The 25220-nt window shown below is 49.4% G+C and overlaps 1 protein-coding gene across 2 annotated transcripts in view; it reads right to left on the minus strand.

Moving 5' to 3' along the window:
* Positions 1–25220, minus strand: part of Clmn (calmin) — a 92975-nt gene that overhangs the window by 19345 nt on the left and 48410 nt on the right. For both annotated transcript variants that reach the window (XM_051150967.1, XM_051150959.1), the window contains exons 2-4: positions 10713–10774; positions 6617–6712; positions 3083–3166 (exon numbers count right to left, since the gene is read on the minus strand). In XM_051150967.1, the coding sequence (XP_051006924.1) occupies positions 3083–3166; positions 6617–6712; positions 10713–10774 (242 nt within the window). The remainder of the gene's footprint in view (positions 1–3082; positions 3167–6616; positions 6713–10712; positions 10775–25220) is intronic.

A 25220-nucleotide genomic window follows, 5' to 3' on the forward strand; every position in this document is an offset into this window, starting at 1 on the left:
ACCAGCGCTTAGGCCACGTGACCAGTCATTTGTTGAAACTGTCTGTGTCCGTCTCCGCGCCCCCTCCCCGCCCCCCAGTTCTTCCTGGAAGCATCCTCTGGTTTGCAGTTTATAGAACATTCTAGTCCAGTGAACTGCAAGTACTTAAGGGACTCTATCATTCTCATCTTCAGTGTAGTCCCCCTCCTTTCTCCCCCCCCCCCCCCCCCGAGTCAGAAGCTTTCTTCCATCCTTGGTGATGGACAAACAATAAAATCACCATGCCACAGACCTTCAAGGACAGTGTCTCCCCCTTGCCCTCTTACTTGGCTTGTTTGGCCACATTGAATACGAATGAGCCCAGTGGGTTATGGGGCCTTCAGTTCTCTTCCCTGAGCTGACAATGGTTTCCCTGCACTGACTCCTGCAGGTGGCTGGCTTCCCAAGTTAGTCCCTCCAATGTTCTCGATGTCCCGGTTTCAAAGGTGACAAAGTCAAGGCTAGGCCTGGAGGTCCCAGAGCTGGCCCCATGGGGCAGGCTATCGGCAACCCGTAGTTGAAGGGGGAGAAGGGTGCACACTGGCTGGCCCTAGGACCCCAGAACAACAGGTTTGGTTGCTGCCTGCACCTACTTCCCAGCTTGGGGCACTGCCACTGAGGACCCAGCAGAGTCACTAAGGCCTGTCTTTCCTGGATTCCAGGCAGTGGTACAGAAAAGGACAAGTAAGGCTCCCTAAGCAATACTGTGGATCCTGGAAATGCGACACAGCTTGCCTCTGGGAGATTAGCCTGTCTCCTATCATCTTCCTTCTAGGTCACCATCTCCCTGGAACACATCATACTTGTCCCTACCTGCCTGGGAAATAGACTCAAATGAGGCACTGAGCTAACATGCATCCACATCGGCGTATTTCTAAAAGTTTTTGTCAAAACTAAGTAAGTAAAAGGGGGGAGGGTCAGTGGTGCATGGCACTGTAAGGTCCCTAGAGCAGACAGCTCGGAAAAGGCTCACCTGTGGAGAACAGAAAGCCAGGCCTTCTCAGCCTCAGCCATGCTTTTCCCATGGCATCACCTAGGCTCAGATTCAGCCACAGCAGGAAGGCCCTCATGTGCAGACTCCTCAGGACATATGTCCTCACCTCTGAGGGACTGAGGCTACTTTTCACGCCTTGGAGTGCCAAGCAGCCCGTTGCCTGCATGAATGCTCTTTCTTCTGGACCTCAACCATCTTTAAGGCTCAGGTGCATCTTATGTAATTGATTTTTCCCAATGCTAGGCACCATCCAAATCCAGAAAGGCACTCAGATGCAAGCCTATGACCTGCCTGGGTAACTGCGACCAGACTCACCCATGAGAGTCAACCCAAGTCCAGGTCAACAGGCAAGGGGCAACAGGCAACAGGAGAAGGGGAGCCTAGGCAGGTGCTTGAGGCTCGTCTCCTCTCCCAGGTAGGGCTCCTTTGGAATTCAGAGGACGCATAGCTTCGGGAAAGTGAAGTGTTAACAATGGAACACAGGTGGGCAGCACCCCAAGTCCAGCCAGCTCTCTGAGGAAGGCTCTGTTTCTGATCCTTCTATTGAGAGGGGTATATGATTGCCCCTACAGTCCCTAGAAGTGAGCAGGGGAGGCCAGGATTGGAAATTGGGGCCTGGTCATGCCAAGAAAAGGCTTATCCTCGCTCAAGTAGAGGCTGACTCCTGAGCCCACAGGGTGAACCTGGGACAAGCTTGTACTTTAAACAGCTTTGCTGAGAGTGGTTATTCAAGTCTTCCGGATACAGCATTCGGTTCAGTGGGTTTGGTGTACTTGCAGACATGTGAGAAGACCACTGCAGCAGATTGTAGACCACTTCTAAGAGCATCCCTGGACCCACTGGCCATCATCCTGTATCCCTCTGCCTCCACCAGGCTGAGCCACCACTAATCTACTCCTTTTAAAGCCAACTCCCCATCACAGAAGTGTCACGTGGATGTAATCAGGTAAGAAGCACCCCTCATGTCTGTCTGCCTCGGTCACTCAGTACACTGTGCTTGGGGCCCTATGCCCAAATTAATTTTTCACAACCAAGTAATATTCCCCAAGAGTGTCGATCCATCTGTCAGCTGATACATTCCTGGTCTGTTTCCACGTTTCAGCTCCGACATCAAATGTGCACTGGGATGTTTTGTGGCCACTACCACCTGGTCCTCTTGCATCTGGGACTTTCTCTACTGCGTGGTGACTGGGAGACAGACGCCACTTCCTCTGTGGTGACAAATATGCTTCCCACACCTCTTGTGCCTGGCCTGTGAATGTGGCTCAGCCTCAGGCTGGACATCCACATCACTCTGCTTGGGATGCTATTGTAGTGGTGAGCATCTTCCCCAGGCTGGGTGAGAGCAGCCAGATGCAGCAGGGTGCAGGGTGTGTGGGGAGGGCGTGCCTGCTTCTGCCCTTCCGCAGGTTGAGATGGTCCGGGTACCTGGCTCTCTCCAGGCTCCATCCTGGATTCTCGGGGTCCCTTCATGAGCCACTGGACATCCACCCAAGTCCCTTTCTGCTGTGATAGCATACATCTGCCTGTCTCATACACAGAACCTCAAAGGACCAGCCCCTTTGGGTGCTGATTCCCTCTGTGCTCACGGGGACAGATAAGTGCTGAAGACTGTTTGCACCCAGGTTGTCCTGGGGCTTTCGGGATGCCACCCCTGAGCCTCCCCTGTGAAGGACAAGAAACAGGTCCAAATGCAGATCCAGAAATCTCTATGACAGAGCCAGGATGCTGCCATTCTCTCTGTCACACGGAGTGCCCTGACCTTAAGTTCCAAGAACAAGCTGCATTCTAGCAGTCAATCCCAAAGCTCTAAGAACCAACCAGCTGCTGGCCTTCTCCCAGACTGCCTACCCTCAGGCACAAACAGGTTGGGCAGCCTGTGGAGGCCACAGCTCAAACACAGAGCTTCTCCCAGTGATTTCACTTCACCCAAAGCTTGGGAGAGCTTGGCTATTTCCTATCTAGTAAGCCTTTTCCCACTGTACCCCAGCGATCAGCACCAAACTTCAAATCCCGCCCTCTGTTCCCAGGGCAAGCTTGTGCTTACGGAGACGGGCTTCAAACACTTACGTTGCTATCTTCCAGAAACTTAAGTGCTTTTGCTATGTTGTTCAAGCGAAAAATACGGTGTGATGAGGATTTGTATTCGTGCAGCTGAAAAACAAAACAGGCAGCTAAGCCAGTGCTGGTGCAGTAGCGCCCCAGGACCACAGGGGGCGCCTTTCCTTTATCTTTTTCCGCATGCTTTTGGAGAAGGAATCCAAACGTCACCATGACACCGGGATCCTGAGGCTTGGCTCACTGAAGCTAGTGGGTGGGGAATCTCAACCCGGGACAAATGGGTCCAAGTGTTCTTCCCAACCAGCTCTTGGCTTGTTAGTCTCTCCCCTTCTAGTGTCCCATAGCAGTGTGCTCTCCTAGCACCAAGTGACTCTTTGCCTAGGGAAGTGAGCTCACTGTCCGCATCACCACTCAGCTCAGCCTCCCCAGCAGCAGCAGATGTGGGCTGGTTTCTGGGGCTTGGGGGAGAACGCACAAAGCCAGTTGAACGGCTGCAGCTCATTTCCTGACACTGTGGGGTCTACACAGAATGCCACGGTGAGCTCATCTCCTCCAGAGAGCGCATGTGCCAGTCTAACCAGAAGGAACATACTGTGCGCTACTAATGGGCAGTGGAGGCAAACTGCTCCTTGCTGCGCTGCAGGGTCAAAGGGGAAGGCCATTGAGGCTGACGCCATGTTTCCTGGCTTCAAAGTGTGGAGGGGCTGTCTACAGAGAGCATAGACTAGGAGCTGGACCCCACATTCTTACAAAGCCTTTAGGGAATCCTGCAGCATGCTCCCTGATACCTGCTGAGAATGCCTCAGGCAGCTTTGCACAGCCTCCTCCCTTGAATCCACTCACGGGCATCGTCTGGCTTGTGAGTGGGAAAGCCCAGGTGAGAAAGTTAAATGGGTGTGACAAGTTCCAGCCACATGGATCCAAGAAGTAGTGCTGCCTGCCTGTCTGTTTGTTTTTCAGACAGGGTTCCTCTGTGTAGCCCTGGCTGCCCTGGATTCAATCTGTAGACAAGGCCGGCCTTGAACTCACAGAGATCCACTTGTCTCTGCCTCCCGAGTGCTGGGATTAAAGGCGTGTGCCACCCAGGCTAGGTGAGAAGTGGGGTTTTTGGTTTTGGGTTTTTAAGATTTTACCATATTTTCTAGTGTATAAGACAATTTTTTAATACCCCCACCCCTGAAAAATCAGCACCAAAGTCGGGAGATGTCTTATATGCCAGGTACTTACCTGCAGCTTGCTTCTCCTTGCTTTATATGTTGGGTGCATTTTGGTGGGGGGTGCCATGGCCGATTCCCCACTCTGCGTGGGGAGGAGCAAGCTGCACACATCTTCCTGTACCTCAAGGAGGAGAATGTCAGCGTGGATTGGCTCTCCTTAAAAGGGCAGTGTAGGCTGGCACTGGCTGTCTGCTGGCATTTAATAAAGTGCCTGGCTGTCTATGTCCTACCTGCAAATAGACACGTGCCCGAGTCTTCTGCAAGGGTGTGCATTGGAAGAGGAGTGGTCTTATATGGTGAGTATATTCCAAACTCTGTATTTTAACTGGAAAAGTTAGGGGTCGTCTTATATGTCCAGTTATCTTCTACACTGGAAAATAAGGTATTTATTTGTGTATATAATCACTCTGTTTGCATGTATGACTTCATGATAGATGAGAACATCAGACAGAAGAGGGCATCAGATTTCATTACAGGTGGTTGTGAGCTGCCATGTGGTTGCTGGGAATTGAACTCAGGACCTCTGGACAAGCAGCCAGTGCTCTTAACCGCTGAGCCATCTCTCCAGCCCGGGAGAAGTGCTTTTAAAGCCAGGTCCAGAGAAGACTATATCTGTCACTTTCACACAGGTATGACAGGACCACCAAGACCAAACCAAACACTCAAGCCTAGAGCCAGTTTCTCAACTTAAACATCTTGCATTTTTAAAATTTTACTTTTATTTATATGTATGTATGTACACATGGGTGCAGATGCCAGGGGAACTGGAGGCCAGGAGAGTCCTTTAGATCCTCTGGGGCCAGAGTTCCTGGGGTTGTGAGTCACCTGATGTAGATGTTGGGAATCAAACTCTGAAAAAACCACAATCGCCCTTAATGGCTGAGCTAAGCCATTTATCCAGCCCAAAAGACTGGCATCTTGGACCAGATGGATTTTCCACCTGGTTGGGGGGTGGGGGAGGGCAGCTGACAATGCCTGGGGACATTTTTGGTGCTCCTAGCTCATCCAGCAACCACAGGGTGGCTTTCCCTAATTCTCAGCTGTCACTCAAGTTAGCACAGTGCTCAGTCAGCTGACTTGAACCTTCTAGTTTTAATCTTAGGCTTAACGAAAACACTGGGCATCCATTTATTTATTTTCCTATTTAAACACATTTGCTTTAAAAAAAAAAAACCCAACAACAAACTGAAACAGATATGGGTCAGCAAGATGGCTCAGCAGGTTGAAAAACAAAGTGCTAGCTTTGGTTCCAGGAATCCACAATGGAAGGGTAAAACCAACTTCTTCAAGTTGTCCTCTGACCTCTCTATATGTGCACCCTATTGCATGCATACTGCCATGTGGGTACAGATGCACAATAATAAAACAATAATAAAAGAAAAACATAGACTCAGTTACATATATTCATAGCAATCATTTTCTTTATAAGTCACTTATTTTTATTTTATCTATATGAGTGCTTGTGTGTATGTGTACCACATGTGTTGTAGTTCCCACAGAGGCCAGAAGAGGGCATAAGATCCCCTTGAACTGGATTTACAGATGGTTGTGAGTCTGACATGTGTTGCTGAGCATTGAACCTCTGTTGAGGCATCTCTCCACCCCTCATGTCATTTTTATTTATTTTACACCAATTTATGCATATGTGTCTGTCACATGTGTACAGGTGTCCTCAGAGCGCTGCATCCCCTGAAGCTGGAGTTTCAGGCCATTGTGAGCTGCCTGATATGGGTGCTGGGAACAGAACTCAGGTCCTCTGGAAGAGCAGGAAGTGTTCTTAGCTGCTGACCTCATGTGATAACAGAATGTCATTCTTCAGCATTTCCTAATACTGAGTTACACTCTGTCTGAATGTCTGCATACATTTACATCTAGCATCATGGTTGCATCTGGGGTGCTCCCCCAAGACCTGCACACTAAGGGCTTCAGGTGCTATTGGCCTATACACACTAGGCTACGGGCTACTGGCTGGTAATGGAACCTTTAGGAGGTGGGGCCTGCTGGGAGGAAGTTAGATCTTTGGAGTTATGTACTTGAAGATAACATTAGGGTCCCTGGTCCCTTTCTCTTTGCTGCCATGAGATGGCAAGTTTCCCTGTTACACAGTCTATGATGAGTTGATGAGTTGTCTTTTCTCAGGCCCAAAGCAACAGGACCAAGTGGCTATAGACACTTCTGAAGACCTGAGGCCAAACAAACCTTTCCTTCTTTTCACACGTTTATCTCGGGTATTTTGTTACAGTGACAGAAAGCTGCCGCTGAAATGAAAATGAACCCTTGGTGGTAGTACTTCTTTACGAGTTTTTCCCTGCTGTGACACACATACCAGATTTCGCCCAGAGAGGACTTCTAACAATGCCATTAGGATTTTGCCATCTTGGATATCAACAAACAGGTCTGTAACTTCTAGAGGCGGGTCGCACTGTGGGGCAAGAGGAAAAGAGACAAGTCAATGACCTGGGTGATCAAGAGAGCTATTTCTCGATGCAGTTCTTGCTCATGAGAGAAACTTGCAGGCGGAGGGATCATCTGAGGAGGAGGCACAAGCCTATGGCCCAGGAAGGGAGCTCTGGCCAGCGGGTGTATGGAGAGCTGTGCAAGAGATGCAGCAGCAGGGGGCTGAGTAAGCAGCTTTGGTAGCCCTGCTCCAACACGACCTCAGACACCAAGCCTGGATCACATTCAGGTTTCCGTTTAAGAGGACAAAGAAGTGGCATGCCTTCATAGGCTCCCAGAGCATAAAAGAATTCTGGGTTCTGGCAATGGCTCCGTTGATAAATTGTCTGTCTGCCAAGCATGAGGACCTGGGTTCAACTCCCTGGGGCTCACGTTAAAAAAGCTGCTTATGGAAGCTGGGTGTGGTGGCGCAGCCTGTAATCCCAGCACACTGGGAGGCAGAAGCAAGTAGATCTCTGTGAGTTCCAGACCAGCCTGGTCTACAAAGCAAGTCCAGGACAATCAAGGCTATACAGAGAAGCCCTGTTTCAAACAAACAAACAAACAAACAAAAACACAAAAAGCTGGGCATGGCCATGCATGCTTGTTATCCCAATGGCGGAAGGTGGAGACAGGAGGACCTCTGAAGCTTGCTGGCCAACTAGTGTTGCTGAATCAGTGAGCCTCCGTGCCAAGAGACTCTGCCTCAAAAACCAAGATGGGTGGCTCCTGAGAACATCTGCGGCTGACCTCTGGCCTTCACATGCAGCCATCTTCTTCCCATATACATGCACACCCATCAAAACATGCATGCTTGCACACATGTTAGGGCTCATGGGAAATTATCTAGCGCAAGCTCTCACTTCAGATTTGGGGAAACTGAGGCCCAAAGAGGCCAGGTGATCATCTCATAGCTATTTGGTAAAATCCCATTTTTGAGTCTTCAACCATTGGAATGAATGCAACAGATTCATGCAACAGGAACCAAAAGCCTGCATTCCTTTTTTAAAAGATTTATTTATTATTATGGCATCAGATCACATAATAGATGGTTGTGAGCCACCATTTGGTTGCTGGGAATTGAACTCAGGATCTCCTAACCACTGAGCCATTTCTCCGGCCCCAAGCCTGCATTCTTGAGCTCTTGTGGCCTTGGTAGGAATTCCCTCTTCCCTTTGTCCACGTTAGAGGGTGACTGGTTGTTTCATATACCCTTAGTGACAATGAAGGTGCAATGGCCCTCGCTAACTGGGCAGTGGCTGTTCTTCATAGCAAGAGCCAGGGGCGGAGGAAACTCTCCACACAGTATTATTAGCTCAGCCAGCACTTTCTCCTCTGGAAAAGCCTCCTTCCTTCCCTGGCCCCTTGACGGGCCTGTGTTTTACTGTTTATTAGGGAAGGTGGCATTTCCTCATCCTTTATATGAGTCTTAGACCCCTGCCCCAGTTAGCCAAATTACAGGACGAGGCTGCCTGCAGGTGCACGCGCGCGCACACACGCACACACACACACACACACGCACACACACACACACAGAGTCATTGCCCCAAGGGCATCAGTGAGTTTGAACCAAAAGGCAATGTATTTTCTTTGCAAATTTTGCAGCCTCAGGCACATTCCAGGCCTGGCACACTGCTCCTTTTTAAGAGACCCCCAACACCCCTGATGAACGTGCTAACAAAATTTCCAGGTAGAGTCTGACTTGGGACCTAAACCCGAAGGCTAATTTCCATCGGCTGTTCCTGGAAGGGCCTTTGCAGTCGCATCAGACGCGACCTTGGCCAGAGTCCAGGGTGGATGGCAGGGGGTAAGACTGAAACCACTCCAGCCAGCCCAAACACTCCCTGGCCCAGCATTCCTCGGGCTTCAGGAGTCTGCCATGGCGGGAACCACGGCACTCCCCACCTCCCCAGGGCTTTCTGCATGATCAAACTCCTTCTGTAAATGAAGGAACTTTTCCAGAAGCCAGAGACTCAGTAAATATTCCTGACAGCCTTCAAATTGTAGTTAAGCCCAATTCACCAAGGATTTCCTGGTTTTTCCTGCACATGAAAGGTTGTTTTTGAAAGTCTCAGGGGCTGGAAGCGGGCTGTTAATTTCTCTCTGCTTATTACACAGAGATCTCAGGCACTATCTGATTTATCCTCAGAATGGGTGCTACTTGCTACCTACCTGCCCCCTCTCCCCCGAGAAGGGACAAGGGCAAGCCTGGCCAAGGAGAATGTCCCTGACATGACAAATGGTTGTTCAAAGAGGTTCGCACTGAGCAGTGGGTGAGTCTGGGGCATCTGTGGCCCGACTCTCTGCTCTTTTCAGTATTTATTTTTACTATAAAGAGAGAAAGGCTTTTTGGTTCAACCCCACCCCCTGCTAGGAGCCCTCAGCCAGGCCGACATGCATCGGGCATTAATTTAGGGGCTTACCAGGCTCAGGTTTGGAGACTGGCTTTCCTTTTTTGCCCTCCCCAAGCCGCAGTAATGTACTGCTTTATGAGCAATACCAAAAGGGTACCCACGCTCCAAACAACCGGCAAAGGATTTATCATGCTTCAGGTGTGATTAATTCCTTGTCACTTTCCTTCTAGTGTCTGAGATGCTCTTGGGTGACGTGAGAGCACCATGTCACCCATTCTGAAGGAGGGATGGAGCTCAGAATTTGGTCAAGTGTAAAAGTGAACCACTTCAGTTGGGGGTGGGGAGGTGGGGGGCACTTCCCTGCTTTCTCGGGGCTCACAGGTCCAGCCTCCCATGCAAGGAGAGCTTGCATTCTCTACTCGCTGAATATTGTTCACCTACTCGCCCCTCCCTTCTCCCTCTCTCTCTTTTGCCTGGGGATGCAGCTATCAGCTGCCTGGATGCTGCATCCCTACGCAGCAGCAGCTTGCAGACATAATTTAACTCAAAGTTGCATGGTCAAAGAACATGAGAAATAAAGGGAAAGGGAGCTGGGCTGAGGTGATGGCTCAGCAGTTTAGAGCACTGGCTGCTCTTCCAGAGGACCTGGGTTCAGTTCTCAGCACCTTCTGACTCCCTCACACAGAGATGCATACAGGCAAAACACCAATGAACATAAAACAAAAATAGAGTATCTCTTAGAAAAAGAAAGAGAAGAGCCACCGAGAAGCCGTAGAAGAGCTCAAGAAAGCCTTGGGATGGCTGGGCGCCCGTGTCTTCCTTCTAACATTCTACTTTAGGCTATGGGAGGAGTCAAGGAGACCTGGCAGTGTGCAGGGATGAAGTAGGTTGCCTGATGCAGAGCATGGCTCTTCAACAGTGGTGGTAACGTGGCTTTGCTAAAAGATGCTCACAACCATTGTCAGTTGTGGACAGCTGGATATATCTGAGCAGGAGGGTGAGGGTCTTTTGTCCACGGAAGCATTGGAATTGTTCAACACAGAACACCTTCCACCGTCTACTCATGGATTCCCCTCCCGAGCTACACTGGGAATTGTAGAACAGCTATGTCTGCACTCTGTGCTCCCTACACAGAGAGTGGACAGCTGTGAGAAGACACACATTAAAGACTCAAATGCAGAGCCATGGCATGAGGAGATGATTTAGTGCACAAAACTGCTGCCACACAAGTATGCGAACCAGAGTTCCAACAGCCAGAACCCAGATGTGGAAGCATGCATCTGTGATCCCAGTGCACCTAGGTCGAGATGGGAGGTGGACATAGGAAAATCAACAGAGGCTCATGGGATGGCGAGTCTGGTGTATACAGAAGTGGAGAAGAGACCCCTGTGTCAACAAAGTGGAAGGCGAGGATTGACACTGCGGCTGTCCTCTCACTTCTAGATGCTTACATACATGAACACAGACATGCCCACATACTACACAAAGTCAGAGAGAGGGGCAGGGGGAAGAAGTGGGAGAGGGAGGGCCCTGCATCCTCCCTGCCATTGTATAGAACCGTCAGTGTAGTTGCAAGTGAATATATGTAAACGCGCCAGTCACCAGCTCCCAGACCCCTGCCCCCCCACTTGCCTTTTCGAGGTGTAGGTTTATCCATCTTGTGAAAGTCCTCTTCTGCACATTTTCCCTCTCGACTGAAAATAAAGAAATGCCATTAACCAGGGCACAGAAGAAACACCGGGCAAACGTTTGCCCTCCCTTCCCAGGGAAACTCCATATAGACAGATGGCACAAGGACCCCAGCAGGGTCCCCGGCATGAGCGGAATTCTTCTCAGAAGGGGCCACCAGGGGTTTATATAGCACCGAATCCCAGTTTCCAGCCCAAGCTTGGGCTTCTAAGTACCTCATGAATTCAGACTGATTCAGAGTGCCCACCCACCTGGCTGTAAGACGAATGCACTCTGGTGCAAAGCACAAAGCTCACACAAGACACAGCTGCCTAAGGCAAGGGCATAGAGCCATGGGATGGGGAAATGGCTCACTGAGTAAAGCCCCTGCCATGCAAGGGTAAGGACCAGAATTAGGATACCCAGAACCCAGGGAAATCCAGACGTAGTAGAGTACATATAGTGGGCAATCCCTGCGTGCCTCCAGAGAGGCAGGACAGGCTGGGATGGAGCAGATGGTTCGGAACTGGGATGGGAGCTCCAGAATGGGGTGGGTGTTGGAGAAATAATCTCCCAGGCTGAGGGTCAGATCTCTCGTCACTTTTCAGCATCCTGTAATCTGGCCTTCCTCCCACCCTGACTTCCGCTCAGCAAGCTGAGGATCAGGGTCCCCCCCCCCCCCCCCCGCTCCCAAGTTGACAGAGGGAACCTGGGTTTCCTACACATCATGGTCAATACAGTTGTCTTTCTTTGCAAATGTTTTTGAGCTAGAGTCTTGTTACATTGTCTAGGATCCTCCTGCCTCGGCCTCCAGAGTTCTGGTGCCCAGCTTTGTAGCTCTTATTTTTAGAGCTAAGAACAGAAGGTTCCGCGAGCACCTAAACCATGGATCCCTTCTTGCAGGGGACAGTGCTTCCCCCACTGAGCTTCTTACTGAGAAGCGCTCATTGGGCAGGGCACCATCATGCATCAGTTATGTTCTGGACTGGTTCCATTCGTTGTTCATAAAACTGTGAGCCTTCCAATACCTCTGCTAAGGAGAAAGTACCTAAGGATGCACAAAATGGGACTCAGAAGGGATCCAGGGGCCTTCTGCAATGAGAAAACAGCAGAGCCAGGGATCGCCCGCTGGACCTTCCAACATCAGCTATTGCCCTGGGGATAGAAAGTGTGGGCTCAGTTCCAGCTCTCCCAGTGATAACCTGTAACCTCAACAATGACTTATTTAAAAAAAATTCACTGAGCAGGGCCTGGAGAGATGGCTTAGTGGGTGAAATGCTTGCTCTGTAAGCGTGAAGATCTGAGTTCAAGTCCCTGGTGCCCATGTAAAAGCCAGTCTAGATGGTACAGCAAGTTTCAAGTTCACTGAGAGACCTTGCTTCAAACAATAGGGTAGAGAGTGATAGAAGAAGATACCGAAAAATCTCTGGCCTCCATATGTGCACACCTGGGTGGGTACATACCTATCTACACACATGTTTTCTGTTTTGTTTTGGGCTTTGGTTGGTTTTGGTTTTTTTTTTTTTTCAAGACAAAGTTACTATGTGCAGCCTTGGCTGTCCTAGACTTGCTTTGTAGACCAGACTGGTCTCGAACTCACAGTGATCCATCTGCCTGGCTCTGCCTCCCGAGTGCTGGGATTAAAGGCGTGAGCCACCACTCCTGGCTTACCCAAATTTTATACTCACCCACACACAAATATTTTATACACACACACACACACACACACATACACACACACACACACACACTTTATGGATGAATACACTTGGGGCTAAGCATCCTATGCTTTCTTCCCTTCTGTCCTAAGTACTGTAGTCTTAGCCACCCCCCAGTCCCATCAAAGACTAGATGGCGTTCCTCTGAGGAGTATAACATTAGAGTCTACATCTTGATGCATGGTGGCCTTCGGTGGCTGCCACCTCCGTGTCCAGCCACCACACCTCCTCTCAGGAAACTTTCCTGAGATTCTGAGCCAGACAACTCTTAATTTACTCCCAGATTACCAAGTTCTGGATTTCAGCACAGTAGAAGAAGAACATACAGTGGAGGCCGACAAACATCTTATATGCCGACAAATATCTTATACACCTTCAGCAGGAAAATGAGAGCCAGTTTGTCTGCTGCCAGGGGTGAGGGGGGGATGCTTTGCTTTTCCATAATGACTACAGTGCTTTTTTGGCTCTTGGCCACATTATTAGGTAGATAGTGCCACCCATAAATCAGATTTTAATATTGTGCCTTTGGTGCTTTTTAACTAACTGAAGAGCCAGCAGACGGTAATTCTGCATGTAGCTGCTTCTCTCTCACCTGTCTGCTTTTTTGAAGGAGAAGGCCACTGCCAAGCAGGCATGAGATTTAAAGATCGAATCCCAGAAGGCTGTGCTTCCTCAAGAGGGAAAGGAAAAGTTGGCAGAAATAACAGCAGGGACAAGGAGGCACTTGCTGAGATGGCTGAGTCCCAGGGACTTCTGAGAAAGTGTCCCATGTCAAGCGCCAGTTGAAAACTGTCCACCTCTGAACATTGATCTACTTTGTTCTCCCTGGTGGCTGGAGTGTCACAGGGCGCTTATGGGTTGTCATCCCCTGTTCAATGGACATTGTGATGACTCAGTGTGCAGCCTTGCACCAGCACCCCGGCACACAGCATTGTGCACAAGCCTGTGAATGTATTTCTCATCCTTGACAGCTCCAAGGCGGGGCTGCGGGGTCTTAGTGGTAGGCACATTTAAAATTTTAATAGCCACTTCCAAACTGCCCTCCCCAAAGGCTGCCTGAGTGTATACTTTCACCCCCACCTGCCTTTAAAAGAGTTTATGGGGGTTGTAAAGTATTTACACACACATACATTCAAACACCCCAGGCTCGCCTCTCCAGCTGGCCTCAGAGAGGGCAAAGTGTAGGCCCCTGAAAAGCATTTAGTAAGAAGGCTGAGAGAGATCTCACAGCTTAACTGCATGTGGCAGTGCAAACGTGAGTGTGGGTGTCTGTTGGTCCACACATGCCCTGCCCTCCCCATCCACAACCACACATCCTCCTCAACTCATTTGTCCATCCAACCATGGACTGTACCATCCCTCCATCTGTCTGTCTGTCTACCACCCACCTGCCCAACATGGCATCCACTTACCCACTCAGCCGTCGATCTGCCCATCCACTCACCCTTCCATGCTCCCAGCGGATATTTATACAAGAATTACTAGACGCTGGAGGGATGCCAGGCCCTGTGGGCAAAACTATCAACTTAGAATTAAGCATCTGTGGAATCGGCACCTCCAAGAATTCACAAACAGGTACGAGGGAGAAACAAAGCTACCCACAAGGTACAAATGAAAAGGGAAATGGGTTAGAAGTGCTCAGGGTGACAGAGATGGGGCGAGGTGACTTTGTATGTCATATGGTCCTACAGGAGAAGTGGGACACAAGGGGACTCCAGAAGGCAACAGTTGTGTATTCACACCCTGCTCTGAGGTGGCTTTTGCCTCTTCCCCCAATACCTTAGGCAAACCTGAGCATAAATCATCTTCTACAGGGAGGGGTAGGTATGGCGACCACTGATGGCTAGCAGGGGACAGCCAGCCACAGTCACAAATAACAGACAAGCTCCGAACCGATATAGAATACGAAGACCATATTTTCAATGCTTAAAGCTGGGACACGTCACTCAATATACAGAAGAGAGTCTGAGGGAACTTTAGCCTGCCCAACACAACCACTTCATGTCGCCCTGTACAACCCCACACTCTATGGATGAGGACAGCCATGCCTACCTCAGAGGAACACTGTTAGGAATGCATGAGATCTCCCAGGGACCATCCCTGGCAGCTGCTGCCTCCCGACCACTTTCCCTGGCCCCAGGCTCACACAGCACACACCAAACCTAGCGATTTTTTTTAATCTAGTGTCTCGACAGACGCCCACTGCACTTACATGGCAGTCTCCATCTTAAAATGCACTCCCCCCGCCCACCCCCATCCTGCAGGCATTCCTACTTCTGGCTTGCCAAGACTCCATAAACTTTATATAGTTTCCATAAATCTAACGGCCCCTTTTTTCCTCTCACATTGTAAAGGTGTAGGAAACCGTTTCCCTGGAAAGGTCTGGCCTGCTCACAGAGTGGCTGTGGGGCCCAATGTGGGCAACAATGAAGTAATAACAGCACTGTAAAATTGCCATCTCAACTCTGCCTGGCCAACGAGGGTGCAGGAAAACCAGGCAGTGGGGCAGAGGGAGAACCTCAGGCCCAGGACCCCAAAGATTAGGCAAAGGAGGGACAGGAGACAGGGGAGGCCCCGCTGTCTAGCTCAAGGCTACAGGCCCAAATTCCCAGGTGTAATTCTGCCTCTTGCTTTGCAAAAAAACAGATTCTCTGAAAATGGAAGGTGTGCCCTCTTCTGCAGGCCTCCAGGGGGAGGCAGGCTTAGGACCTGGGAGCCACTGAGAAAAGGGCACATTATGAGAGTTAAAACAAATTCCTTCAGATATAAGTGTGGTCCTCAGCCCTAACCAAGGAGACAAAACCTATAACTGACCAAAATGCAGGATGGTTGGAGTCCAGTCCCAATGGACACGTCTACAAGCCACTCCCGCACCTACGGCTCGGGGAACACTGCCGAACAAGGGGCGGAAAGACTGTAAGAACCAGAGGATCAAGGCGTTTGCTGTCAAATCTTGTCTCCTAGGAATGTGAGAAGCTACTCCCGTAAAGTCTCACCATCGCCCCTGCGGCCTAAACATGAGCAGAACAAGGACAATAATAACAAAAGACACTCAACGTGGGTGTCAGGGCCGGGGGTGGGGGGGCACATAGGGGGAGCCCAGGAGGCCTCAACCGGACACAAGAAACTACAGACAACTAAGGGATGCTGAGAGGGAGAGAAATGGTGTTCCCCAGGAAAGAGCACACCAGTTATCCAGTGCCAAATGGTCAGCCCGGAAAATACACATACGAGCAACACTATAGAGACTGAGAAAGTTGTTTTATGTACTCAGGAATCTCTCTCCTCTCCTCTCCCCTCCCTCCCTCCCTCCCTCCCTCCCTCCTCCCCTCTCCCCCCTCCCCCCTTCTCTGCATATATGTATGCAACAACAATTAATGGAAAAAGAGGCTATGATTTTGAAAAAGCAAGGGGATATATGGGAGAGCTTGGAGGGAGGAACAGAAAAAGGAAATGATGTAACTATATTAATCTCAAAATATAAACGAAATAATTAAAATAAAAAGATTCCTTCATGCGTGTGGTTTTTTGGTCTCTATGGTCATATTTCTTTAAAACTTATTACAAACATAGCATTTCCTCCGTGATACTTGTGTTCTTCCCAGCCTAGGGGGAAAACTTGATGGCGTTTGCTACTTATAAAAAAATTATGCAATCATTATCAAATTTTAAAAGTACAGAGAAAATGAAAAATCTCTTTAAACTTCACTGTGCCCAGAGAAAACATACACAGAAGCATGCTACATGCCCTCACAGCTAACACGTAGCTCCTCACTTAAATAATTTCAGTGTGATCAGGCATGACTCAGTTTCTCAAAATACTGCCTATGCTCACTGACAGAGCCTCTGTAGTAACAATGAAAATGCTAGTTTCTGAGCTCCATTAAAAACTTTTAAAAAGACATCATTTTTTTTAATGGGTAGTGTCAGTGCACATATGAGTATTTCTCCCACAGCTGGAGTAGTAGGCAATTGACAGCCACCTGACTAGGGTACAGGAAACCAAACTACAGTCCTCTGTGAGAGACAGGCACTCACAACAGATGAGTCATTTTTCCAGCCCAAGACTTTTTTCTTTTGAGACAAGATTCCTTGGGTCCCTATGTAGCCCAGGATGACCTTGAACTGAGAGAACAGGCATTCTGACCTCACCTCTCCTTGATGCTAGAGGCAGGACCCAGGGTTTCATGCATGCTTAGCGAGCAATCTGCCAACTGAGTTATGGCCCCAAACCCTGTTCAAGACCTTCAGGCCCGCTGAGGCAGGGGCCTGGAAATACGCACATCACCTGCTCAGCAGTTAGACAGCCTGCATCTTGGAAGAAGAGATAATCACAGGTGTGGTGGTGGTTATTTTCCTCCCGGCCCTAAGTTCCTGAAAAAAAGACTCATGAGATTCTACCTAGGCCATATAGCTAGGCTCTTCTCTAACTAGCTCATAACTTAAAATATGCTAATCCACATTTTATGCTAACATGCTAATTTACATTTTGCTAATCTACATTTATGTTAATCTACATTTTGTCACATGGCTGGTTACCTCCGCTCAGGTACCATGTATCTGTCCCCCTCACATCTTCCCAGGCAAATCTCCCAAGCCTGGCTCAATCCCAGAATCTTTCCTGCCTGCCAGATGTCCCACCTTCTATCTACTCTTCCATATAAGCCATAGGGTTGTTTGTTTGTTGGTTGGTTGGTTTTATTGACCTACAGTGCATCCACAAAATACACAAGATATTCTCTCTACACACAGGTGATTTCTTGGTCTTCAGGCGATGCAGAGAATGCTAATGGATATGCCAGACTTGTGGGAAAGACACAGAAGTTAAGAGCTCAGGACACTTCACCATAGCCCCTAAGTCAGTGGTTCTCAACCTTCTTAATGCTGCGACCCTTTCATTCAGTTCCTCATGCTGTGGTCACCCCAAATGTAAAACTATGTCACTGTTACTTCACAACTGTAATTTTGATACTGTTATGAATGTAGACATTTTTAGAGACGGAGGTTTGCCAGGGTTGGCCAGGGATGGGAGGCTGCCCACAGGTTGAGAAACACTGCCCTAAGGCCATCTGACTTTCCCACAGTTCCTCGGGCCCATAAATTCAGGCTTACTTGTCATTTAAGCCAATACAATGAGAATAGCAGCTGAGGGTGGCTAGGCAGTACCAGGCAAGAGTCACTTACTCATTCACCCCTGAGCACTTCTGATGAAGAACAGAACGTGGGGGTCTTTATTGGTGAATTCCTGTGAGTGGGAAGAATCTGATTCACTGAGAGGTCCCTGGGCAGGGGTGAGAGGTGAAGGCTATGGATCCAAATATTTGGGGTGGGGGTGGGGAGGTGACAGGATTAGAGACCAGAGGCGCCACTGGACAGAAGGAAGGAGATAAAAGGAGACTAGCTACAATGCCCTTGTTTTACCCCGTGTCCTGAGTGTGCTATATAGGGCAGCTGGAGGGACTGAACTGGGCTGGCACAGGATGGAGTTCAGTGGCAAGACCTGCAGTGCCACTTGGAAGACACAAACCAGCTTCCCTTGTCCCAGAGGCTGCTACAGAGGAATAGAGATGGGAATTGTGGAGCCTGGTGTTTGGGAGGATTTTTTTCTCAGTGTCTTCTGGTTTTTCTTCTTTCTTTTAAAGATTTATTTATTATTTATACAGTGCTCTGCCTGCATGTACACCTGTACACCAGAGGAGAGCACCAGATAACATTATAGATGGCTGTGAGCCACCATGTGGTTGTTGGGAACTGAACTCAGTACCTCTAAAAGAGCAGACAGTGCTCTTAACTTCGGAGCCATCTCTCCAGCCCCCAACAAGGATTTTTATTTTAAAGTTAGCTGGTGGTAGAGGCCATGATTCCTGGTAAAAGTACTCTCATCTACAAAAGCCCATGCTTTCTATAAATCTGGCCTGGAACTACCCAGTCCACAGACAAGGAGTGTGAGGCTCAGGCAGCTGACGTGCTGGGTCCACTCAGTGCGATCCCGGTAGCAAGCCTCACACACGTTGGCTCCGGAATGATGCTCACCTACGCCTAGGAACTTCTGGGGGTTCTGGTGCACACTCATAAAACCAACATGGCACCAGCTCCTCACCAAGCTGCGTCTCAGTGGCCCGGATCTCCTTTCTGATGGTGTCCCCTCAGCCATGCCCAGGAACAGGACAAGGTTCAGAATCCTTCAGGTGTGGCTCTTGGTCACTATAATCAGCCAAGATGACCACTCCCAGGAACAAGAACTGCTCAGTATCCCATGATGCCCGGGACAAGCTCCCCAACACAGACTCGTTGGGTCCATCATGTCAGCAGTGCTGAAGAAGCAAGCCCTAGGGATTGGAGAGACGGCTCAGAGGTTAAGAACACTGACTGCTCTTCCAGAGGTCCTGAGTTCAATTCCCAGCAACCACATGGTGGCACACAGCCATCTACAAACAGTATAACATGGTCTGATGCCCTCTATGCAAGCAGAGCACTGTATAAAAATTATTATTTTATATAATTTATATAATAAATAAATAAGCTTATTATATAATTTATATAATAAATAAATAAATAGATGCAAGCCCTGGGTGGGGCTAGTGCTCTGAGGTGACTGCTCATCACAAACTTGCTCCAATGCAACATAGATGAGTTTCAGTGAGTGGGAAAGCTCTGCCCCCTCGGCGTGACCCTAGATGAAGTCAGATTAGCTCTTGTGGCTTCTATTTTCCTGTCAGTGCAATAGAGACCATAAAACTTACTTCAGGGGCTGGAGAGATGGCTCAGAGGTTAAGAGCCCTGACTGCTCTTCCAGAGGTCCTGAGTTCAATTCCCAGCAACCACATGGTGGCTCACACCCATCTGTAATGAGATCTGGTGCCCTCTTCTGGCCTGAAGGTGTACATGCAGACAGAACATTGTATACATAAGAAAGAAAGAAAGAAAGAAAGAAAGAAAGAAAGAAAGAAAGAAAGAAAGAAAGAAAGAAAGAAAGAAATCTTAGAAAAGAAAAAGCCTACTTCAGGAAATTGGAAGCATCAAATTTATTAGTGCTGTGTCCTTACAACACCACCCAAGGGCTTTACCCCATCCGGGAGAGAGGCCTCTTGTTATGCAAGGTGTTAGGTTCAGTGGGGGTGGGGGGGGCAGGGAAGAAGGTAACAAGAGGGAAAGCGGGATGGGCCAGTTAGAGCAAGACCTGAATGGGATCCCAGACTCAGTGCTAAGGCTGGGCACATCATAAGTGTCACACACACACAGTGCTGCTGCTGCAGTCCACCCTGAATAGAGGACCAATGTCTATAGAGGCAGTGCTTCCCTCTTGAGGCTGCCGGGAAATGATCCCGCCTACGCATGTCAGGTGCACCAGAGACACTCAAGGAAAAGGACTCCGCCAGGCCTTGTGGCTGGGACTCACCAGTGCTCGTGGCTGGCAGCATCAGGCTAAGATAGGGGCAGACCTTAGGCTTGGCCTTCCCTTAGCCATCCTAGTGGACCCTCAGGTATTTTTACAAAATGAGTTGGCAGCCAGGCAGGGTAGAATGGAGAGCTTGTGAGAGGGCGATTTGGAAGTCAAGGCTCCTGAAATACTCTTCACTGTCTGGAAGGACAGGGACCTCAGGTAGGGTGGTGAGATGCTGGTGAGCCCACACCTGCACCCAGCCACTGTTTGCCACAAATCATGGAATTCTGCACAAATAGCTGGCTCGGCACCAGATAACAGACAAAGATTCTCCCTGTCAGAGACAATCACCAGGTTTGCTCTGATGCTCCCTAGACCAGAAATCTCTCACTTAAACATACACGCAGTATGTCCTCTGATTCTGCAGCTTTGGATTCAATCACAGTGACAAATAAGCATTTTTTTTTTTTTTAAATTCCATGTACCCTGAACATGAACAGGGTTTTTTTTTTTCTTGCCTACACAACAACTCAGTAAAACAACTGCAGGCATAGACCCCACATACAGGGTGCTAGGTATTACATGCCAGCTAGAGATGATTAAAGACCACGAGGCTGTGTTTGTCCCATGGGAACACTAGACCACCTTATACAAGGGACTTGAGATTCTAACTACTTTGGTACTGATGGGGCTCCCAGAACCAAACCCCTTAGATACGATGCACGACTACATCAGAGACCCTGAGAATCACCACAGACACAATTCCTCATTCCCTTGGCTCAGGTTGGCTTCCCTCTCTTGGGCCCCTTGCCTGGTTTACTAGGGACCACGGTGTCACACAGTGGCAACTCCTGCCCATTTCAGCGTATGAGCAACAGCCCCCCCAAGCACCCCCACCTCCTTCTTATGCTCCACGTGCTGACTGCTCGAGAGCCCGTGCCACTTGAAGAGGTTTATACCCGCCCCAGATGAGACTCAGCCTTGCTCCGTGGTTTCCCTCCTCTCCCCGTCTTTCAACACCTCCCAGAAACACAACCTCATTACCGGGCCCCATGCTGGTTCACTTGAGAAATAAAACTCAGAAACAAATTAAATGGCAATTTCTTTTTAAACAGGAGAGAGGCCAGGCTTTGGGAATACCAGGCCAATGTCCTTTGGTTCCGACTCTTGGGGACCACTTCCCCAAATGGCTCTGGCAGTATTAAAGTCAAGGCCTCCGTGTGGTTTCTCACCAGTCATGATTTTGCATTTAATTTCCTTTGGTTTTTTTTCCCCCCTCCGTGAATATTTGCTCTGACCCAAGTCCCTTTTATCGAGGCTGGTAATAAAATGTGAAACCCTCGTAGGGACCACAGGCCAAGCAGCACAGAAATACCACAGACAAGGGTGCAGGCAAGTCCACACACCGTCTCTCAGGATGCTCTGCTGCCTTCTATCTTCTGTCCCTCCTGCATGCTGGGGACCACATCCACAGGCGACAAAGCAGAGGATAACCTGCTCCAGTTGGTGCAACGCAGTTGTCTCTGTATGCATGCCCCCTCAGACTCAAATAAAACTGCCAAGCTCCTTCCAACTGGAGGCTTAGATCCAATTCTCTCACAGGTCCCAGAGGCCACCAATTAACATACCATGTCCTGCCCTGCCTGGCCCCTGTTTCTCAGCTGCTCCAAAACACATAACCCAGAGCTCCAAAGAGCTAGTCCCAATTACACACCAAATTAAATTTTAAGCTATATATGTATATAGGACCAGTGCCTGTAGCTCAAATAAAAAAAAAACCCAGTCCAGTTTTCCCTAAGAGTGACTCTGTCGAAGCTCAGCATTAACCCTCAGACCACCTTGATTTATGGCCGGTGCCGCCAGCCAGCCATAAAAACCCTAAGCAGACAAACAGAGATTGTACATTTGGCCGGATGGGCAGGCATGGGCAACAGGCCCAGTGTAGGCCAACTGCCCCAAAGTGTCCAGCTATGACCCAGGCACATGTGGCACTGTACAGTCATTCATAAAGTCGTGCAGGGAGCAGACGCCGAGGACTACAAATGTGGACTCTGTCCTCACAGGCTCTCTTTAACAAGTTTAAAAAGAAAGACTGGCTGGGAGGGCACATCAGCTCACTTCTGTGAGTCCCGCACTTGGGAGGCTGAGGCAGGAGGATCACAAGTTCAAGGCCACAGAGTGAGACTCTTTCTCAAAGAATGAGTGAAAAGGAGGAAGAGGAAAGTGTTGGGAGGGGAGGCAGGGCAGGGAGCGGAGGGGAGGACAGGAAGAAGGTGGGAAGGAAGGAAAAAGGGAAGACACAGAAGGATCCGATGGCTTGAGCTGGGTGCCAGCTGATGGTGCCACCGGAAGGAGACAGGCCTTAGGAAGAAGCAGGGACTGCGTGGAGGAAGCTAATTCACCAAGGACGTGCTCTTGAAGAGAAAACTAGAACCTTGACCCTTTTCTCTTTCTTCTTGCTTTCTGGACACCACAAAGTAGGTGGCTCCCTCCATCATATGATCCTGCTATGAAATTCTGCCTCCCTACCGGTCCGAAGCATCAAGACAGAGCCACCACAGACTGTAACCTCTGACAGAACCAGAGTCCCGTGCTTCGCTTTTGAGCTGCGTTTCTCAGGTGTTTTGTCACAGCAACATATGGCTTCTTCACCCCATGAAGACTCGTCCTCTGGGCCTCAGACACGACGATCCACCAAAGGACTGAACTTGGTGGGACCACACCATGGTCCCATAGAGACCACCTCCTACGGAGTGCTCACTCGCTCAGATGCCTCTTTCCAGAAAGATGTAGTAAGTTCAGGATGTGTAGCATATTCTCCCTTCTCGTGTATGTTTATGACCAATGTGTTTAAAGTCCTAATAGATCTTGCAAAAATTTTATGGGGCTTGGTTGGGGGGGGAGGGGAGTGGATTAGTGGTAAAGTGCTTGCCACGTAAGCACAAGGACCTGAGTTCAAGTCCCCAGCTCCTATGTAAAGCCAGACACTATAACATGGGTCTGCAATCCCAATACTCCTACAGGAAGATAGGAGGTGGAGTAGAATTCCTAGAAGTCAATAGGCCTGCCAACCTGGCATAGGCAGTAGAGAAAAACAAACAAGGTAGAGGGAAATTCTGACACCTCTAACCTCTCTACATGTGTGTGATGGCATACATGCATGCCCTCATTCACATACACACAGACACACATATACATACACATGCATACACACATATACACACAAACATACATATACACGTGTGTGTACACACATATACACATATTCATACACACACACACAAACATACATGCACACACACACACTGCTGTAACCCTACTCAAACCAAGTCCATTTGAGGCCAGACTTTTCTTTACAAGACCTAGTGTCCTTACAGAATCTTGCTTTGGAAACCAGAGAGACAATCACCGATGGGGGAGACACTGCCACTGGATCCTTTTAGAGTGCAAAGTGGATGATAACATACGTGGTGGCAAAGACTACTGTGAGCTTGCACAGATCCTTTTCCCTGTGGACACATCCATTTCCCAGCCTCCCACACAGATGGGTGGACTCACATGGTTGAGTTCCGGCCAATGGGATAGAGCCAGACAGAAGGCGTGCCATTTTAAGATACCACTACCCTGCCCTACAGGAACTGGGAGAGAGCAGACACACAAAGGCAAGGTCTCTGAAGCCTCACATCTCCCCAATGGTAAGAGAGGAGCTACCGTGCAACATCTGGGTGAAAGGGGATGCTCACATCATGCCCTGGTGTGAGGAAGGTGGGAGCACTACTTGCTCATCCCCCAGCAGCCTCAGACAAGCTCCCTGTGAGCAGACACGGAGCCTCGCCTGGAAGCAATGGTAGTCTAGTTTGTCACCAGGTGCTGGCCCTCTCTGGGAAAGGGACCACAGTCAGGACGCTTGAGCCCCTTCAGAGCAAGAGCATCAGTAGGGCCCTTCCAGAGCACCTGCTTTCTGGGGTTACTGCAGTCCTAGAAGAAAGACTGTCCTGCTGAGCTGTCACTCAAGAACAGAGCTCCACAGGCCCAACAGCACGAATCAGCTTGACCTCTGCATTCAGTCACTCTTAAAAATGGAGACTGCCTTGCACATGCATACTCACACGCACTTAACTTGCATTTTGGACCCACCTGTCTTTAATGAAATCTACAAGTCCCTCTCGGATATCAGTGTTCTTGTGCAGCCATGAAAGTGACCCCCTAGGGGGGCTGGAGAGATGGCTCAGAGGTTAAGAGCACTGTCTGTTGTTCCAAAGGTCCTGAGTTCAATTCCCAGCAACTACATGGTGGCTCACAACCATCTATAATGATATCTGGTGCCCTCTTGTGGTGTGCAGGTGTACATGCAGGCAGAATACTGTATACATAATGAATAAATAAATCTTTTTATATTAAAAAAAAGTGACCCACTGTCCCTGTCTGCACAGGACTAAGGGCATCCTAGCATGGCATTAGGAGCCAAAACCGGGGAAGTGCCAGGCACACTGAGATGGGTTTGTATCTAGGACAGCAGCCCCAGACAGGGGAGTGGTTGGGGAGATGGGTGGGGGAGTGGGGGCGCGGGTGATGCAGGCAGAACAGGTCCTTATGGAGAACAAAGACATGGCCGGCTGGCTATGTTCACTTCAAAGAACAGAGCAACAGTAACCCTGGGCTTCCCATTCACAGCTTCTGCGTGCCAACTGGAAAGTGACATCAGTGTGAATGTAAAGACTACAAACTGTGATGGGAAGGTGAGAAGTATCACGGTTTCCTCCAGTTGGGACAGGAAGATCTTGCATTTATTAGCACAAGACAGGGCTGCCTGACCAGAGGCAGGGGCATAGCAGAAGCCAATGGTCACATGCTCCCCCGGCCGCCCCGCCGGCTCCCAGTTCCTCTCTGGAATGAAGCCCTCTCAGTCTTGGCATGCCCTGGGCAGATGCTTACACCCACAACTACTTAGGCTGGTGATGTGGGTGATGACCCCAGTTAGAGCTTAGAGGAAGGCAGGAACTGCTGCTGGCCCGACTCTGTAGCTGCCCAACATCTCGTTCCTATGGCTCCGCTTTGATGCTCCGAGTCACACTCTAAAACCAAAGCTAGCCTTGATTTCACTAGGTAGCCCAGGCTGGATTCAAACTCATGACAGTCTCTCTATTGGAGCCTTCAGGGCGTTAGAATAATAGGTGTGAGCCACCACACATGGCCCAAGGTGGCAGGCTTCTGCTACCCCGTGGTGAGTGAGGGATCGTTGTTGCTGGGCCACTGGGAGGCTCAGCAGGGGACTGAAGTCCTCTATGGTGCTATCCCACGTGCTGAACCTTGAATGGATTCTTCCTCATCCAGCCTCAGGGAGTGCTGGTACAATATCCTCACGCACAC

The sequence above is a fragment of the Acomys russatus genome, chromosome 1 (genome assembly GCF_903995435.1).
Source record: "Acomys russatus chromosome 1, mAcoRus1.1, whole genome shotgun sequence".
NCBI lineage: Eukaryota > Metazoa > Chordata > Mammalia > Rodentia > Muridae > Acomys > Acomys russatus.